Source organism: Nicotiana attenuata, chromosome 7 (genome assembly GCF_001879085.1).
Source record: "Nicotiana attenuata strain UT chromosome 7, NIATTr2, whole genome shotgun sequence".
In the NCBI taxonomy this organism is placed as follows: Eukaryota; Viridiplantae; Streptophyta; class Magnoliopsida; order Solanales; family Solanaceae; genus Nicotiana; species Nicotiana attenuata.
The window spans coordinates 7,501,901-7,521,745 of NC_031995.1; the positions used below are offsets into that span (position 1 = coordinate 7,501,901).

Genomic DNA, 19,845 nt, shown 5'->3' on the forward strand with positions numbered 1-19,845 from the left:
CAACCCCCAACCAAAAAAAAATTTATCTCAAGATTAATTAGGGATAAAAATAACACTATAATTATGGAATAACTAATTTCAAAATTAATTATACTATAATTTTATCTCAATCAAACGTATAAACTCATCTCAAATTTAATTTCAAAATTAATTAGTATCTCTTAGGAAGCCTTACAATATAAAATAGTAGTAAATAGAAAATAGAAAACATAAAAAATATTCAAGAACCCTTCCAGCCCCCAAGTCTTTATATATTTCACCAAAATAAAATCAATCACTCTCTTTTCTCCCTCTCTTCCCCTCTCTCTCTCTCTCTCTCTCTTCCCCAACATCAGTGAGAGACATATATATAGAGAGAGAGATATAGCTAGGTATATACAGGAATCTATATTTAATATACATATAGTACTAGAGGAAGAATATTTGTGGGGTTCTAAGGGGGGTGGTGAAGATGAGCAGCAACAGCAAGAGTGGTAACAGTGGTGTTGTTGGAGTAGGAGCTAGGGTTTCAATCCCGAGCAGTGTGAGGAAAACGATCCAGAATATAAAAGAGATCACTGGAAATCATAGTGAGGATGAGATATATGCAATGCTCAAAGAATGCTCTATGGATCCCAACGAAACTGCTCAAAAACTCCTTTTTCAAGGTCCATTCTCTCCCCCCCCCCTCTTTATATACGTATGTCAATGTGTATATGTGTGTTTCTGTGTGTGTATGTGTGTAGCTCTATGTGTTGTTTTGTGTATGTAGTTATAAGCGTTCTGTGTGTGAATGTTTGCTTTGTTTTGTGATCTGTTTCTAGCTTCTGATTACTTGATAGAATGAGTTCTTATGAGTGACTTTTTCTTTTGAATTTTACTTTTCCTCCTTTTGGTCTTTTGCATGTGTGTGCCGCCTACTCAATTGAGTCGGTTCTTTTTTTATTTTTCTCATGTCCCTTTGGCCTTTGTTTTTCATCTTCTTTTCTTCTTACTCGTTTTTGGTTTTTACTTTCCTTTTCTGGTGTTTTCAATTTGTTTGGTATTCCTGAAGGATGCACTTAAAAGCAGTTTTGGGCAGATGTGTAAAAGGGCTGCCTTTAATTTGTTATGGTATTTGAAAAAAGAAGACTTCTGATAGATGCAATCACCCTCCCCCCTCCCCGTAAGACGGGGGGGGGGGTAGAGCAGGCAAAGATCAGATTTTGCAGCAGATTACATTTGACTTGGGGTTAAAAATTACATCTTGTAGCTATGATTTATTGTAGAATAGGCTGTTGGTTGGTCTAATGCTTTTAAGAGAAATGTGTAATTCACAGGTTTTTTGTTAAGGGAAATGTGGCATTCACATTATAGGAGCATGAAGGGCCTCTTGTGCTCTCTTTCTGGGTATCCTTGCGTTGGTGACATAACTAAGTTTCTTTACTAACCTCTTTTACGGTTTGTTTGCAGATACATTCCATGAAGTTAAAAGGAAGCGTGATCGAAAAAAGGAGGTATAACTAGAAACTGAGTTGCATATCCTGTGATCGCTCTCTATAACATTGAAATAATAGTGAATTACCATATCCATAAACCTGTTGCAATCATGTAGCTGTTCAGCATTTGCAAATGCCATCTTCTGTTCAGCTGCTGTAATCATCGTTGCAGCTTACCTTGTTGTTCTGCTGAAGAAAATCACATAGTAGTCCTGATTAAAGCCATTGTTTATAAAAAAATCCTGATTTAAAACCATTATGCTTTAGCATCTTAGCAGAATTCATTCACCCGTTGGTTCTTAAGACCTAATGAATGTCAAATGGGTTTATTTTTTCAGAGGACTTATGGATTAATCCAATTTGGTATAAGCACCTTGCTTAAATTGCTTTGTTTTCTCATTAACACTTCATTACTGCGGAAGTGTTTTGGTTTGCCATAGACCTTTTCACCTGCTCTTTCTGCATTAATAGCTTCAGAATTCAATCAAGGAATCTGCTGAATCAAAGTGGAAAGCCGGCACGCAGGGCAGGGGGAACAAAGGGAGTCGTGGAAATTTGACTTCTCGTCATGTTTCACATGGTAAACATCAATTTTTGTTAATATTCCTGCATTTGTTGTAGTCTCTCAGAATGCTGCAGAGCCCTGGACCCCTGGTTCCACATCTGTGCTCTTCTGAATCTTAATTTACTAGCCCATCTTTTCTAATATACTCAACCTACTTCCTTTTAATCTATTCTGATGTCCCTTCTTGCTGAATGACAAAAGACTCTGGTTTCTAAGATTTGAAATGTCTAATCTACAATCTGTCACTCTGTTTACACATTTAACCTGTTATTTCAGATACATTTTAACTGATTTTAAGCTCTTATTCAGGCTTTCCGACTGCTATCAGGCTTTGAAAGAATTGATTTCACTCTTGAGTCTTGATGCCTTTCCATTTAGCTCATCGAAAGAACCTTTGTATTTCTTTTTGATTGATATTATGTTCCTCTTTTTCCTTACCGACTCATACATACGTGTGTATGTTTTGTCTGATGTACGTGCTGGAAAGAATGGGAAAGACTCATACTTACGTGTGTATGTTTTGTCAGATGTAGGTGCTGGAAAGAATGGGAAAGAAAATGTGACCAGTCAAATTCTTGACAAGAATGTCGGCTTATCTTCTGTGCCTAATGTTGAGGCAAAATATATTTCAAGGTAGTATTGATCTTTATGGATTTTTCCCTGCATAGGCATTGTTTCATATGCATGTTACCTTGGAATCTTGGACTGCCAAGGTAAAACCTTTCACATGTTACAAAAGATGCCCTCTTAGGTTTTGGTTGCCTAGATTATGTGGTCTTATTTTGTTAACAAGTGCTTATGAGCTGGTTTGACCAGCTTATAAGCTTATCCAAACACCCATAATTTTGAAGCCCTAATTCTCTTTACGTTTTTTCAGCTCATCAAGCGCAGCTACTAATGGGCCTAGTGGTCTAGCTTCCGGGAGCGACATCATTGTACAAAATGCTCATGCTGCAAGAAGAGGAATTAAACAATTTGAAGCAAATGCAGGTGCTGGCTCTGGTGTGCAGACAACTCCTGCGGATGCAAGCAAAATCCCAAAAGTGGCTACGGGAAACAGGGATGTTCATGGGCAGAGGAGGCCAAACTCTGTCAATTCTTCAAGAACTCTATCTTCACCACCTCCATCAGGAGCTCATCTCTCAGCTTCAGATCCTGTGCTCTTGCCATCTCAAGATTCACGACCCGCTGGTGTAGTAGGCACAGTTAGAAGGGAAGTTGGGAGCCAGCATTCTCCAGTTGAACATGCTTCTTCAAACTCCAATGGGAGTAAAAAGACTACTGGTAAATGCTTTGAAGACTTAATAATGTGAAACTGTCCCTTCTCAGAAAAATTATAATATGAAACCTGTTATTATTTGATAGAATAGTTGTTATGATTAGTATAATTATATTTTATTTTTTCTTTTATTTTTTTTATATTGACGGACTTGTTATATGCGTTGACGCTTATATATTTCTTTCCCCTCACATCTGAGTAGCAAAGTCTGATACTGGAAGCGCAGATGTACAAGTGAAGATGCCAAGCAAATTTCAGGGGCCTGGAAAAAATCAACTTCAAGAGTTCTCGCAAACTGCTTCTTCAATCCATGGTGGTTCTTCCGTTAGTAGGCCTTCATCTAATTACAACAATCGATCACAAACAATTGGTCCACAAAAAGGTATAGTAATTTAGTGTGATCTATGTTAGAATATTGCTTTTAATGCTCCAGCTTCTCAAAAGATTTACCAAATTGATTTTGTTAGTGTTATGTTACTATTGCTGCTTAATTTGATAATTGAAGTTCTTGGTTTTTACCTCATAATTACCTGCATAATGTTCTTCTACCTTTGTACTTGGGTAAGGGAAGGTTGAATTATAATTCAAGTAACTTTCAGACGAAGAGCCTAATCAAGAAAACGAAGAGGAACCGGTTCTTTTGTTGATCCATCTACCCAGAACAAATTCTGCTATTACACCTAGGTTTCAGCTTTAGGAATAACTTTAAATTATGTGAAATTTGCAGCGATCAAATGGTATGGTGTATTAGAATAGAGGAGAATGCTAAAAATCTTCTTTCTTAAAAAAAAAATACTAGAAATCTTCTTTCATATAACAAAAAACTAGAAATCTTCAAGACCTATATCTATTCACATGCACCATATCTCCTGGTATTGGTAAAAGCCGTAAAGCAGACTGCCCAACCCAAAATATAAATAAAAATTTGTCGGTTAGTTATAGCCCACGGTGTGGGATAATACTGGGTATGTTGTTGTTGTTGTTGTTGGTTAGTTATCGGTGTCATAACTACGAAGTTTCAAAATTTAAATGTTTGGGTTAGAGTATATTATGTAATTTTCTTTTAAATCAATTAAGTGAAATAGACATTTAAATGTTCAGGGGAGTACTAGTACTACCTTGCTGTTGCAAAAACAAATGAATTAATCTGCAAAGTCCTAGTATGGTGGCGAGAATTAATATTTTTTCATCAATAGATGAGAGAATGAATATAAAGATGTTATCCAGTTCCTGCCATCTCCCACAGGAACATTTTATTTGATACCGCAATGCAATTTAAAAGGGGGGGGGGGGGGAAGGGGAACTTGGAGCAATGGTAAAGTTGTCTCCGTGTGACCTATAAGTACGGGTTCGAGTCATGGAAGCAGCCACTAATGCTTGTGTTAGGATAGGTTGCATACATCACACCCCTTGGGGTGCGGTCCTTCCATGGACCCTGCCTAAACTGAGATGCTTTGTGCACCAGGCTGCCTTATTTATTAATACCGTAATGCAATTTATCAAGAAACATAACAACCATTTCCCACAAGAACATTTGCTTGTGGGTAAGATCGTACATTGTTAAAACAACATATATTACGAAGAACTTTGAAGAAAAATGAGTGGAGCAGCATCCAAGGGTGTGACCTATTGGTCAATAAAGTGGGTTGAGAACAATGAGTTCTCAGGTTTAAATCCCAATAGAGGCAAAAAAAATATTAGGTAATGTCTTCCCAACTATCCAAGCCTTAGTAGATAAAGTCACCCGGTATCTGTGCTGGTGAGAGGTAGCAGGTACTCTGTGAAATTAGTCGAGCTGCGCGCAAGCTGGCCCAGACATCATGATTATCCAAAGAAAAAAAGAAGAATGAGTGTGGCATTTTGGCTTGGACGCTTTTGTGAAATGAAAAGAAGCTTTTACATGCCACAACAGGGAATAGAGAGTACATGCTTCTGGAATATTAATGAAGATATATCTTCAATTTTCTTGTCATAAGAAACATAAAAAATATGCTTTTCATGCAACAACGAGAATGAAAAGAAGCTTTTACATAGATTAACCAAATAAATTCTCATTGATTTGGTCATATGAGCCGAAATTGAGATCAACATAGAGTAAACAAGTTGCTAGTGGAAAATTGAGTTTTGTTTGCTTATGTTTGTTAAAAATATATTATTATGTCTTCAATTTTCTTGTCATAAGAAACATAAAAAATATGCTTTTCATGCAACAACGAGAATGAAAAGAAGCTTTTACATAGATTAACCAAATAAATTCTCATTGATTTGGTCATATGAGCCGAAATTGAGATCAACATAGAGTAAACAAGTTGCTAGTGGAAAATTGAGTTTTGTTTGCTTATGTTTGTTAAAAATATATTATTATGTGTATCATAAAATGTAATGTTTTCATGAAGGTTTTCTCCTTATGTATACTTCATATTATTATGTGTATCATAAAATATAGTGTGTTGATATAAGACATCCAACAATATGCATCTTTCTGGATACTTTCAAATACATTGTGACTTCATAATGAAAGCACTATTTTTTCCAGTTGTCGTTTTAACTTTATATTTCTATATTACTCGATTTATATTCTTAATATACATATACGTATATAGATGGGCTCAGTGGGTGGTCAATAAGGCCCGTCCTAGGTTGGTGACCTCCATTGCACATTGGAGGGAGGGGGGCAGCTCTAGTTGCCGAGTCTATATCATAATGTACATTCTTAATTTCCCCCCCTAAAATGTACATTAACTATTTTTAGAACAGTTCACAAATAAAAAAGATAGTTTGAGCTGGAACTTAGCTCAAGGCCTCAAGCTTGACTTTCCAAAAATCAAAATGTTTTGATTCACCAAAAATCTTTAAGTGCACAGAAATGTTCACGTTTTCGAAATAGAATGTTGGCTCGTTGCTAGTTATCTGGTCCCTGGCATAAGTAAATTTTACTGGATATTGCCTTGTAAAGGTCAGTGGTGCACTTAAAGCACACATAAGCCCTGAAGTGAGGCGCTAAACATGTTGAGTGCTTCGCTTCGCTTAGCAGGCACTTCACTGTCACATTATCGTTATTTTTCTTTCAATTTCTTTGCCCATATATTTGTTATTCATGCTTATAATTATTTGTCTTGGACTACACATACATATTTGTATTTTTTTTCCATTTGCGGCTTTCTTCATTAAAGCCCACGCTTTATTTCCGCTTTGCGCTTAAAGCTCCAATGGTACTTAGAGCTTTTTTTGTGCTTTTCGCATTTAATAACACTGGTAAAGGTATTGATCTCTGTGTAGATAATTGTCCTTTTGCTTGGATCAGTATAGTTTTTGTTTCTTTTGTGTGTTTGTTCCAATTTTGAACCTTAGTGTTGTCATTCTCTATGTTTTTCTACAGCAGGTCCTTGTAAGGAATGGAAGCCAAAGCCTGTAAGCAATAATCTAGCTCAGGGGTCTGCTCTTGCAGCTGCTCCGTCTGCTGTTTCTACGGTCTCTGTTGAAGTCAATACACTATTGCAGCCTCCTGCTGTTGTTCCTGAAACAAAAGAAGATACTGCAGATCTGCAGAAAAAGTTAGTGGAATCACACATTTCAGATGTTGAGCATGTAATTATCCCTAACCACCTTCACGTACCTGAGGTTGAAAAACTTGGATTCTGTTTTGGAAGTTTCGACACTAGCTTTAGTTTGGTTACAAGCACAAACAATGCTCCCGAGCATGTAGGAAGTCCACCAATTCCTGAAGATTCTGAGTGCGTTGAAGAAGCTGCAAGTGAACAACCTCCAAGGTTTCTGTCTCTCTCTCTCTGCTCCCCTCTCTTGTCCTATTACTTAGGAAGCTTTTAGTTATCATTAGCTTAATCATCTTTAAGCGGGAAATATAATGCAGATGATTAGAGTTAGGGATCTCCTGCTTGCTGGCTTCTCATCATATCCCTTTCCTTTGTTCTTGACATATGGTCTCACTGGCTGACAGATAGGGAAATGTACATCCCCTTGGCGGATATATGTAGTGTTCTCTTTATATTGTTCATTTATGGAGTGAATAAGGGAAATGTGTTCTTTGTTTGGTTGGTGCATTTATAAATGGAAGGGACGCCATAAATCATAAGCTAGAATTGTATATGATGACCTCATGGGACAAGTTCTTGTGCAGTAGTTACTAGTATATCTGTACTTATCAACCAAGAAAAAGTAACTATTATTGAATCTGTAGGAAGGCTGTTGGTTTCACAATTCCGGTTTCAACAGTAATCTTAAAGGATTAACTTAAAACGTGCTATCGATAGATGATTCAGATTCCTCCTCTACTCCCCTTGTCCCACTCCAGTGTGATAGTTTAACTATTTCCTACTCTGACTTGTGCCAGGTTGTCCCTACTTTGGGTCCACTTAAAAAGAATTAAGGTATTGCTGGACCCTTTTTTTCCCTAAAGAAAGTTAGTAAGTTTCTTCATAAGTTTATTCTTTTCTCCATTTTGGACCTTTTTATACACACACACGCGCGCGCGCACGCACACACACACACACATATCCCAAAGGCCGTAGCGCAAGTTCGAAAGTTGGTGGATATGGGCTCACCCCTCTACCCTCCTCGTAAGTACAAGGCTTTTCTCTGTTGGCGGGTTTTGTACCCGTGACGTGCCTGCACTCTTACCATTGGGCCAAAGCTCCGACCACAGCCTACTTATATATTATATATATTTTTCTTTTTTTCTTTTTTCAGCCTACTTGTATTTAAATGCAAAAGTTTCAAGCTTCAACTTAGAACAGTGTATAGTCAAACTAGGACACTTTAATTGGATAAAGGGAGTAATTTAGACTTAACTTGATTACCTAAAATTCAGTGCCCTAAAGTGTTAAGTGACATGAGCTTTAGTCTTTTAGTTCAAGTGCTCAATCTTCAACCTTATAATCCACCTGCTTAGTTAATTATTTTTTTGCACTTAAGTTGTTTTCTTCTTTTCTGGCTCTATTCTCCTAGAAAAGATCGTTGTGGACATAGAGATCTAATAGTTTGTGTGAAATATTTTTTTCGGGTGGGGGGTTTTGGGGGGGGGGGAGCGGGTCTTGTTGTAGCTATGAAAGTTCCCCCGTTTTTTCAGTTTTTTGGTGTGAATGAGCATGTTTGCCTCTTAGTTTTTTAATTCTGGACTTGGTGGAATCTTTTCTTTCCAAATCAAAACTGAATGCTGATGATGATTATAATTGCACCTCCATTTCTAGCTTTTCACACCTGACATTTTTCTTTTGTATGAGCGTATGCAGTAATCATGCATCAACAGCTGTAGAGGACACTGATTATTCTGATCAGCCTCCACCTTCACATGGACAGGAGAGTTTCTCTGCCAAAGGAGATGATATCTCATCCTCTGCTCCGGAGTGCAGTGAATCAAAGCCAGAGACTCTGCAGGCGGGCCAACAATATTCAGTTGTTCATACATCGCCCAACTATAATTTTGGCTTTGTGCCTCCAGTGTTAGGCAATCAGCTCGCGCCCTTTGAAAGCTCTGAATCTCAACCTCGAGATGTTTCTCGTCTTCCCAATTTCCTTGTAGGTTTTCGTTCTCTGGATTTTTGTATACCTATTTTGTCATTAAAATACTTTCTGAAGCTTCAAATTGTTATTAGTATAATGAATTTTCAAACGGGTGCTTTAAACATCGCAGCAGTTTGATTGAATACCGAATCTCAATGTCTACTGGCTTTACCTCAACTTTGAGTAGCAGGGACCTAGGATATTCACGTGCTATTTGGTTGTGTCTGTTTCTTATTGATGGCTGTAGAACTATTTAACAACAATTACTTCTCCGAAAAATATTTAAAACATTTCAATGATAATCAATATACTTTTAAGCATTTGTGTGGTTAAGCTAGGAAAATTTACTTATTATACTCCAGAACTGTTACAGCTATCCATTTGTTCAGGTTCAGCAACCCATTGACCCAACAAACTACTATGCTCATTTCTACCGTTCGAGTGCTGACACTGATGGCCGCATTTCACCCTTTCATTCAGCGGGTGTTTCTACCCAGTACAATGGCGGTGTTGCTGTTGTGCCTCCACAAACTTCTCAATCTTCTCAAGAGGTTGGCATCCATCTTAACTGATTTAAGGCTTATATTTTTGTGTCTAATTTTGTGGGGAAAAAGATAAGCAGAAGGAGAAGGGAAGAAAAGTGTGTGCTAAGGGTTAGGGTACTGGTGCTTGGCTAAAGATCTAGAAAAGCTCTCTTTTTCCCTGTATACTTGAGTCACAATTAGTGCCTGGTTGATTTTTAGCTTTATTAAATGAACACAGAAGTCAATTCTCTACAATCTGAAGTGTAGCAACGGAAGTGAATCATATTCAGGCAAATTCTTTCTGGATAAACCAGAGAAGAGATTAGAGATATTAATAAATCACATGTCAGTGCTGTTTAAATTGTCAGCTAACCAAAATTTCCTTTCACTAGAACATGCTTCCCTTAATATTGTTTGAGTTCTCCTAGCTCATTGTGCTGCTGAGTAAAGAGTAAATATGTTCAACTACTTCTCAATATACACTAAAGTCATTTGCTTGGATGCCTTCCTGTCCTTTGCGATAGATAAATCTCGATTTAACTTCTTATGGTGATATTCAAGTAGTTCTATTGGAAAGTATACCGCTTATGCTTTATAAATAATTTGCAGGCAACAAGTGTTTAGTTTTGGGATATCACGTTGCTATGATGCTTTAATTTAGTTGACCCACAACTAAGATTGTGCGTCTATATATTTATTTGATTGTACTTCAGGGAGGGAACACTCTTGCTTTATCTACTGCCGCTCCGACGCCACTTGTGACTCAAGCTGCTGGGCTTATGCAGAGTTCAATAGCTGTACCACAGCAACCTGTCCCTGTATTTCGGCAGGCTGCAGGGATGCATCTGCCCCATTATCATCCGAATTATATTCCATATGGTCACTACTTTTCGCCGCTTTATGTTCCACCAACAGCCATCCATCAATTATTAAGCAATGGTGCCTTTTCCCAGCAACCTCAGGCTGGCGGTGTATATCCACCTCCACCATCAGCTGCTGCCAGATACTCGCTTTCGCAATATAGACCAGGAGCTAATGTGGGAAATTCAGCTCACATTGGAGTGCCTGGCACATATGCGCCATATGGATCCTCTCCTGTCAACTATAACCCTAGTTCAGCTACAACAACTGGAAATCCTGCTCCCAATGAGGATCTTTCTGCGTCTCAGTTCCAGGATAGTAACGTCTATGTTAGTGGACAACAGGTTGGTCTATATATTGTTCTTAGCAATTTTGGCCTTTATGCCCATCGAATCATTTCCTGAGAATATGTGCATCTTTATTGCTGAAAATAGTGAAAACTGTGCATATTTAGTGTCTGAAATGCTTTGAGCTGTAGTGACAAGGGCTGGTAAGAGTTGAAGCCAAAAACTGATGAAGTCTAATTCTAATTGGAGTACATCAATTTGTCAAATTGAATTTGATCTTAGTTTCATCTGTAACTATAATATATCCATGATACTATATTATAATTTAAGTGTTATCAGTTGGACTCCTAGCAAAGTGTATGCTAATTGAGGGATTAGATGTTGGCTTGTGGAAGTTGGCGGCATGTGTACGCGGGTTTTTCAAGAACTTAAATAGGCAATCTATTTTTTAAAAGTCACTTTACAAGATTACAAAATAAACCCGCTGTTGCCCTGCGGCAATCTGCTAATCTGAGGAGCCATATGGGCAGTTGCAGTACTTCATGAATTTTTGCATCTTTCGCAGGGAAAGCTGCACTATGGATTTTAAATTGGTTCCTGACCATTTCTTTTTCCAGTAGTGCGTGTGCTTTACTGTGATTTTAGTGGAGAGCTAACTGCTGAACAGCGATGATTTGTCACGAACTGATTGCTTGTTTGTACTTTGGTTTCAAAATTTGACATATTAGCTACATTATCAAGGATTTGGTTTTAAAAATTGGATGAACATTTTTAAAAGAAAAGCAGAAATTCATTACGTCATTCCGTTTGAGGTACTTACAAATTCCTTGTGTTTGTTGTAGAGACTAATTTTGCGTAGGGCAACATCGTATTAGTGATGCTTGTAAGCTGTTTAATTGAACACTGGTACTTCTCTGCAATCTGGTTGAGGGAAGAAATCCGTATTTCTGAAACAGATTTTACAGTTTCAATATCTAAATGTAATTTTTTTGAGGAGCATTCCTCATTGACGTCTCTAAATGTAATTTATTGTTGAGCTTTTCTTCTTTTGCCTTATTAACTTGGTTGGCTCCAGAAATAACTTGGTGTAGTGGTTGGTAAGAGTCATGCTTAAGTTTCCTTCTCTGTGATTAAATATCTTGTACCATGACACGATGTCCTCTTCCCCTGAAGGTATCTAAGTTTGTGAAATAGCATTGTACAGGGGTACCATGACCCTGACCTGGGCCAATTGATTTCCTTCCTTTCATCACTTTATAGAAAAAATGTTTATCATCTCTGTCTATATGTTTGAAGGAATGTGATTTAGATGCAACATCTCTTTTTTTGCAGAGTGAAAGCTCAGGTGTGTGGATTAATGCGCACAATCGAGATTTATCTAGCTTGCAAGCAAGTTCCTTTTATAATCATCCTCAGGGTCAAGTGGCTCTAACACCCAATCAACCTGGACACGGAAACTTTGCTGGTGTTTATCACCCAGCACAACCAGTTACAGCATCAACTGTTCACCCACTTATGCAGCAGTCTCAAACTATGGCCGGTCCAGTTGATATGGTAGGACCAACAGCCAATGTCTATCAGCGGCCTCAGCATTCACAGATTAACTGGCCAAGTAGCTACTGATGAGTTGTTCCTTTCTTTTGCAAACCATAAAAACAAGGAATGAAAATCGTCATTGGAGTTTTTAGAGATGCAACATGTTTTGGAGGAATGGTTCCACCAAATGTTGGAAAGAAGTGTGCAGGCTGACTGTAAATTTTTAGAAGGGTGCCAATCAAAGAACTTCACCAAGGTATCTCTTCTTGCTTGGAACTGAGGATTTAAATGGTGAATCCTCCTGTAACTGATAGCGACAGATTTTTGGTTGAGGCAGATATATGCGAAATGGTTTCTGTTAAAACTTGATAGCCTTCAATAGTTTTTCAGCATTATTAGCATAACCGTGAGAGTTAAAACTTTTTCTTCCCTATATATTTCTTCTTTTTGTAGGATTTTAGGACTGTTGAAAGCAATGAGGTTTCTAGGGGTTTTTCTTTTTCATACATCTTGCTTTCGCGCTTATCTTTGTACCTGTAAAGTTGATTTTAACTTTATGGGACTGTTGTAATTGGTGGTTGGTGCAAAGCGAATTGCGGCATTATTGGTGGTATATTGTGGGAGCAAATTGATACAACTTGAAAATCTCTTGTTGTGGTGTTGAAATTTTGAGAATATTGGTGGTCATGCTTGCAATTCACAGCAAGAATTCTCTAATCTTGAAATTTCTCATCTCTTTCCATTTCTTGGGACTCTGGGGATGCTCTAGATATTGCAGTGCTAAATTTTCCAGAAGGGATTGGAGAAAAATCTGATATGCTTCTTCTTTGCTGTGTTTTTTTTGTGTTGGTTTTATTTTTAGTTACAGGTTTGATTACCATGTAAATGAGCTGCAGTAAGTTATTGAAAATGATGAAAGATTAGATTTGAAGAAGAGATGCCAGATTAAATGACATCCACAAAGCATGAGCTTGTCCTAATTCTGGTCAGGGAAAAATTAAACTGTTTCGGTCTGTTTGGTTGGAAAACAAGTTATCCGGGATTACGTTAAACCCTACCCCCCCCCCCCCCCCCCTAAAAAAAAAAAAAAGGATAAAAAACACTACAATCCCGGGATAATTAATCTCGAGATTAGTTATACTCCCTTCGGTTCACAATAAGTGTTCAATTTACTTTTTCATTTTGGTTCAAAATAAGTGTCCAGTTATATAATCAAGAAAGAATTCAATTTGTTTTTACAAAATAACCCCCATGTACATATTCCTAAAAAGTTTTCTTATTCCTCACATTAAATATTTAATTAGGGGTAGTTTAGTCATAGTAGGTATTTTTGTATAGAATTTAGTATTTACTTAATGGACGTGCTACAAGTAAATTGGACACTTATTGTGAACCGGAGGGAGTATCACGATTTTATGTTAACCAAATATGGGATAAATTCATCTCAAATTTAATTCTGGGATAAATTATCCCTTATCTTGTACCAAACGAGTCCATTGGGTGCAAAGTATTTGCAATGAAAGTTGACATACTTGACATCCAAACAATTGCAAGGCAACAAAGTATGGAATTCAAGGAGCCAAATTCTAGGACTAATGTTAAGAATATGAGTGCACTCCAAATTGCAGGACTCGTCCTAAGAATAGTGCATTCATAATTACATTCACCTACATTTTGTAGGAGAATCTCAAAATACAAACATATCTTCCAAACTACTTGTGTCCATTGGACATAGGAAATTCAAAAGTACAAGCACCAATCTATTAGTTGTTAAGTTTTCTAAAAATAAATTTTTATTTTTATTTGTCACTTTTCGCATATCAAGAGAAAAATCATTTTTTTTCCGTTTTGCCCTTATCATTAATTACTCATTCCAAATTATTTTCCAAATCCATTAAGACTATACACCAATTAATATGGGTATCATGTAAATTATGCATTTTATATATTGTAAAATTCAAAGCGGACAAGTAAAAGTGAACGGAGGAAGTACCATATTACGATTATTTACTATGGTTAATTGTTGACTGGCGCGCGCACACACCAGAGAAAAAAAAAACAAGTGCAAATTTCTGTGAAGTCAAATTTCTTTTTTACACTTTTTCCTTTGTGGGAGAGAGTGGAGGGGTTTTTTCGAGTTAAAAACTGGTTCTCAATTCTTTGAAACTGACCAAATTAATATATAAACTATGTACGATTGGTAGGTAACCAAACCATTTACCAACATATTTAGTTGTCCAAAGTCGCATATTTGTACCAAATATCATAAACGGCAACTCGGTGCACTAAACTTCCGCTATGCACGAGGTCCGGGAAAAGGTCAGATCACAGAGTCTATTGTATGTAGCTTACCCTGTATTTCTGCAAGAGCTTGTTTCCACGGCCTGAACCAAATATCATAATTCCCTTTATTCTATGGGGTTAAATTCGCATATGATTATTGAACTTTTTTCATTATAATTTTGACAAACAACTTTAATTAATTTAATCTAATATATGTGGCTGAAAATTATCCGTCGAAAATTTAACTCATTAAAGTGACTGTTAAGGTTGAAATATTAATATAAGGAGTCTACAATGAAATCCAACCACATACTTGCTAGGACTTTGGTTTGCAGACTACTTTTCTTGTCATTTTATGTACTCTCCCTAATAATTTCATCCCAATCAAGTAATTGAAAAAGACATTTTCTCGTTCTATTGTCTCAATCAAGAATACATCCATCACAAAGGAAGTAAATTAAGAATAATTTATTTCCTAATAATGATCGACACATTAATGTGTTCCTTTTGGCCACCAATGGCGAAGCCACATGGTGATAAGGGTGGTCAGTTCGCTACATGGTGATAGGGGTGGTCAACTGATCACCCTTCGTTGAAAAATTGCAGTGTATACATAGGTAAAATATTACGTTTTAGAGGTATATAACACATTGAATACCTTTTATCGGAAATTTTTTCCACTTCTTTTAAATTGAACACCCTTGAGTAAATTTCTAGCTTCTCCACGTGCTGTTTGTATACTTGAAGCAACTTTCCTCTAATTTCTTTCGTCCAAATGTTCCAAATGTATTAACTTCATTTTACACGTCTCCCTATCAATCAATTAATAATTCATACTAATCAATCACACCACACGCCCCTAAATTAGACTCTTGTTAAAAAATAAATTATAATAGTTGATTAATGTTTTTGAATTTGCTAGGTGGAAATTAGGATAGTTATTTAATTCAGAATAGGGCCACTTCAAGGAGATGACGTGAGCTATAACACACGAAAATCTGGGAATAATGCGAAATTTCATGATCCTAAAACGCCAAGAATGAGGAACGATCATAGCAAAACGATGACTATTGTTCCCTATGCCTTTTTTGATGAGTCGGCAAAATTGTAAGCGATTCGGAGCCGGTCGCCCGAATTCATAAAAATGGCGTGGACAACTTGAGTTTTCATCATTGAATTTAACTGTATTCACTATTAATGTAATGACATATTCATACTATTAGTACAATTTAACGAGTTATAGAATAACATTAATCTTAATTTTTAGGTTATTAATTCCACACTTCCACTTATTATGTATAATTAACCTATAGTTATATTTTAAATAATTAATTTTTATACCACCAAAGTTAAACTCTTTATAAATTTATTATTTTTTCATAGATGAATCATTTTCATGTCAAGAGGATATTGTATATTAATATATGCATTATTGAGCTAAATTTGATGACAATATCGTGGTTATCTGAAATTGGACTACGTGAATTACATGATCTCAATCTATACAAACCCTATATATAATGCATAGAACGCTAAGATTATCCTAAATCTAAAAACATTTTATTTATTTAAACTTGCCTGCTACCAAGCAAAATTTGGGTTAGATGGGGCGTTACTTCCTAAGTAAAGGGTAGTATTCTATATTTGTTTAAACTTTAGGGGGGTGAATGTAAATTACTATAGAATACGTAAGAGACTATGCAAACTCCAAAAAGAGCAAAGTATGAAAATGACAATACAAAGAGCCTTTTTTCCTGGAGTCACGGTACGTACAACCTCCAAAAGCAAAAGTACAACAGTTGAATCCTGAAAGATCTTCACCTGTAAGAAAATCAACAAAATCACATCATCTGTTTGTAAAATTCTGAACATACCCTTTAAAAGAGAGCTCAAAAGGGTATCTGAAAATGGTAAGAGAGGAGCCATTAATGGAAGAAAAATGCAATCTTGAAAATGAAGAAGAAGAGATAAAAAAGAACAAAAAAAGCAAGAATATAATAGAAGAAATTGCAGAGAAATTGAGGGGTGAAGTGGAAGAAAAGGAAAAGATTGAGGCAGCTAAGGAAATTAGGAAACTAGTGAGGAGGTCATCGTCTTCCGGCAAGACTCGTTCCCGGTTTGCTGCCGCCGGCGTTATTCCGCCGTTGGTTGATATGCTTCAGCTTTCTTCTTCTTCTCTTCTAGCTCGTGAAGCTGCTTTATTAGCCCTCCTCAATCTTGCCTCCCGTAATGAACGGTTCGTATTGTTAAATCTTCCACTTTTAGCTTCTTTTTTTTTAACCTCTGTTGAGAAATAATTACATGTGTGTGGATATTTGTTATGTGAATTGAAGTTTGTTCAAGATTTTATGAGTTAGTTTGAGAACAGTAATTTCTTGTGATGATTTAGATAGGGAAGATTGTACTTTCCCCGGTAAAATTGAAAATTTTGGATGTTGAGTCTGGAAACATTTGTTACTGTAGAAATGAGAAGGAAAAGGTGCTATTGGCAGTTTGGCTGCCCTCAAATTTGATTTAACAAGAAGCTAAAGGATGAAAGTGGTGGCTTTAATGGCAAGAGCGCAACCTTTGATGTGTGAGTTAGGCGCACGTTATTGGTTCGAACTTTGTTGCAGACAAAAAGCCTTATATTTAAGTGGAGAAGGGTAGAGGGGCGGACCCCTTATCCACTGAATTTCGTATCATGCTCCATTGGCCTCGAGGATTTCTCGGTTATTAAAAATGGAAAGTAAAGTCATATAAATTCCACTTTGACAAACTAACATTGTAATTGTAGGAAGCATGATTAAACATTTGGTGTGATGTGTTGGAAATTTTATACAAGAAGCCGAACAAGTATAGCGACCAGCCATAGAGGTACCTGGTGCATGTACTGGGGGAGGTAGCAGGTACTCGGTGGATTTAGTCGAGGCGCGCGCACCGGGTACCACTGTTATTAAAAGAAAAATAGCAACCAGCCATAGAGGTCGCCAGTAGATATCAGCCCTAAAAAGAAAGAGCTACTCGAAACCATGAACGTTGCTATATTAATTGTCAGAGAACCACCGAGTTTTTTGCTGAAAATTTATGTTATGTATGACTTTTTCTTTGTTATGAGTTATTGTTACCTAGATGTCATGATAACATCATCAATTTAGACTCCTTGCAAAATAGGGAAAAAGAGTTAGCGTAGACTGAGATGGAGGCGTGGAGTTCTTTGTATATGAACTGGGCTGCCATGCGACTCTAATACTCATATGAATAAAGATGATATGGGAAAGACTACCGACTGTTGAGCCAAAAAGGATGTTCCATTTCCCTCAAAATGAGATACACATTAACCATTGGCTAATTGAGGTTTTATCTTTAGAAGCATTTTAGTGTTGCATCTTCTCATGTTTTAAAAGGTGTAATTGGAGTGTGGCCCAAATGAATCTTTGCTTTTGTCTCCAATTTCTGCTGGACGGCCACCAGCTGCGTAAAACCTATCTAATGATTGAATAGTCTTTTATCTTTCTTTTTCTGGGTGAGGCAGCAGAAAGGATTTTGGAGTAGGAGAGTATTCAAAGCTAAACTTGTGCTCATCAATCAATGCCGCTTTTGCGGTCAAAAGAAAAAGTTTTCCATTTAATGTGCAATGACTACAATTTCATGGGATTCATAAACTGTGTTCTGGTTAAAATTTTGGAAGGTAGAATACGATCAGGATCTTTTAGCTGATTGCTATGGTAGTAAGCTTCTGCAACTTTTTGTATCTCACTGAAAACTATCATCCTTTTTTGTAATATCTTACTTTTGGTCAAGGCAGAAGACATCTTCTTCCCCCTTTTCTTTTGTGGTTTTACGGAAAGAAGAAAAATGAATGTGTTTCATGATGCTAATGTCAACGATACCCTCTTTAGGTAAAGCATATGAAGAGAATCTCCAACTTCTCTCTCCCTTCCTAACCTTTCTGTAGGTTTGTTTAACAGCTCCCTCGTTATCCTTGGATATATATCATCATTGTTCGTTTTGCTTTTCCCCTGTTTGTATTACTCACTTGATTCAAGGATAATCAACTTATCTCCTTATATTCCTTTCCAAATTTACCAGAAACAAAATACGGATAGTTACATGTGGTGCCATCCCGCCTCTTGTGGAGCTCCTCAAGTTCCAAAATGGCAATTTGAAAGAGCTAGCAACTGCTGCTATTTTGACACTATCAGCTGCTGCAACCAACAAACCGACAATAGCTGCATCTGGAGTTGGACCTCTTCTTGTGCAGATCCTGAGTTCAGGAACTGTTCAAGGAAGAGTTGACGCCGTAACAGCCCTCCACAATCTCTCCACAACCAAAGAAGATCCCAAGTTGGTTCTTGATGCTAGAGCAGTTTTTCCGCTAATGAATCTCCTCAAAGACTGCAAGAAGTATTCCAAGTTTGCCGAGAAAACCACAGCCCTATTGGAAATCCTCTCTAATTCTGAGGAAGGAAGAGATGCAATCACAAATGCACATAATGGAATACTGACTCTAGTTGAGACTGTTGAAGATGGGTCACTCGTCAGCACAGAACATGCAGTTGGGGCTTTGCTGTCATTATGTCAAAGCAGCCGAGACAAATACAGGGAGCTGATCCTCAAAGAAGGCGCTATTCCAGGCCTTTTACGGCTAACTGCAGAGGGCACACCTCAAGCTCAGGAAAGAGCGAGAACACTTTTGGACTTGCTTCGGGACTCTCCTCCTGAAAACAAGTTCTCGTCCTCCATGTTGGAGAGAATCGTATACGACTTTGCAGCACAAGTTAATGGAAATGATAAAGCCGCTGAAACAGCCAAGAGATTGTTACAAGACATGGTTCATAGAAGTATGGAGCTGAGCATGAGTCGTTTACAGTTAAGAGCTTCATCTTGTACCCCTTCAAAGGTGCAGTCTGTATGACGACGACGACAACAACAACAAAAAATCCAGTGTAATCCCACAGGTGGGGTCTGGAGAAGGTAGTGTGTACGCAGACGTTATCCCTACCTTGTGAAGGTAGAGAGGTGGTTTCTGATAGACCCTCAAAGATGCCGTCTGTATGAATACTTAGATTGTTTCAAGCTTACCATAAACCTGTATAGAGATTAGGAAAAGCAGTTATGTAAATGGACTATATTTAGCTATTCTTCCTCTGCCTGTTTTTATGTGCAAAGATGTGGAGTTGCATAGACCATATAGCTAGCTAGTAGATAGTACATGCTGTTGGTAACACTCATTTTATTAACCTTAATGAGCATTGTACATCTCTTAACTTAATCACTCATTTGTAAAGTTTGCACCTAGTTGTACATTACTGCCTCTTTTTTTTTTTTTTTTTTACTTCGCCACTGATGCTTGGGTTAGGGTAGACTGCCTGCATCACATCCTCTTAGGGCGCGGTTCTCACCGAACCCTGCTGAACACGGGTTGCTTCGTGCACCGAGCTGTCCCTTTTTTTATTTTACAACTTCATGCGTTTGACATTAGATAAAGTACTTTTTAATAAAGAATTTTTTAAAGATCAATAATTGTCTGAATCTATTTTAAGACAAATAG

General features: G+C 37.2%; 2 protein-coding genes across 4 annotated transcripts; both read left to right on the forward strand.

Moving 5' to 3' along the window:
- Window positions 281–12,764, forward strand: LOC109228639 (GBF-interacting protein 1-like). 3 transcript variants are annotated; one of them, XM_019393798.1, is made up of 11 exons: window positions 281–647; window positions 1,432–1,475; window positions 1,929–2,037; window positions 2,550–2,655; window positions 2,900–3,306; window positions 3,504–3,683; window positions 6,681–7,071; window positions 8,551–8,836; window positions 9,211–9,372; window positions 10,059–10,550; window positions 11,826–12,764. In XM_019393798.1, exons 1-11 carry the CDS (start codon window positions 452–454, stop codon window positions 12,114–12,116), a joined length of 2,664 nt encoding a protein of 887 aa, XP_019249343.1. In that variant the 5' UTR covers window positions 281–451; the 3' UTR covers window positions 12,117–12,764. The 3 variants fall into 3 exon arrangements, with proteins under 3 accessions (XP_019249343.1, XP_019249344.1, XP_019249345.1); XM_019393799.1 differs by having other exon boundaries at window positions 6,684–7,071; XM_019393800.1 differs by having other exon boundaries at window positions 3,528–3,683.
- On the forward strand, window positions 15,982–19,566 carry LOC109228640 (U-box domain-containing protein 4). The gene is made up of 2 exons (XM_019393801.1): window positions 15,982–16,548; window positions 18,384–19,566. The coding sequence occupies exons 1-2, from the start codon at window positions 16,220–16,222 to the stop codon at window positions 19,207–19,209; spliced, it is 1,155 nt and encodes a 384-aa protein (XP_019249346.1). The 5' UTR covers window positions 15,982–16,219; the 3' UTR covers window positions 19,210–19,566.

What these genes read in the sequence shown, in the direction of transcription:
- LOC109228639 (XM_019393798.1), top strand. Translation starts at nt 452, where the DNA reads ATGAGCAGCAACAGCAAGAGTGGTAACAGTGGTGTTGTTGGAGTAGGA. An exon ending in CTCGTCTTCCCAATTTCCTT is followed by an intron (nt 8,837 to 9,210) that starts GTAGGTTTTCGT and finishes CCATTTGTTCAG; the next exon opens with GTTCAGCAACCCATTGACCC. An exon ending in CTTCTCAATCTTCTCAAGAG is followed by an intron (nt 9,373 to 10,058) that starts GTTGGCATCCAT and finishes ATTGTACTTCAG; the next exon opens with GGAGGGAACACTCTTGCTTT.
- LOC109228640 (XM_019393801.1), top strand. Translation starts at nt 16,220, where the DNA reads ATGGTAAGAGAGGAGCCATTAATGGAAGAAAAATGCAATCTTGAAAAT. An exon ending in CTTGCCTCCCGTAATGAACG is followed by an intron (nt 16,549 to 18,383) that starts GTTCGTATTGTT and finishes CAAATTTACCAG; the next exon opens with AAACAAAATACGGATAGTTA.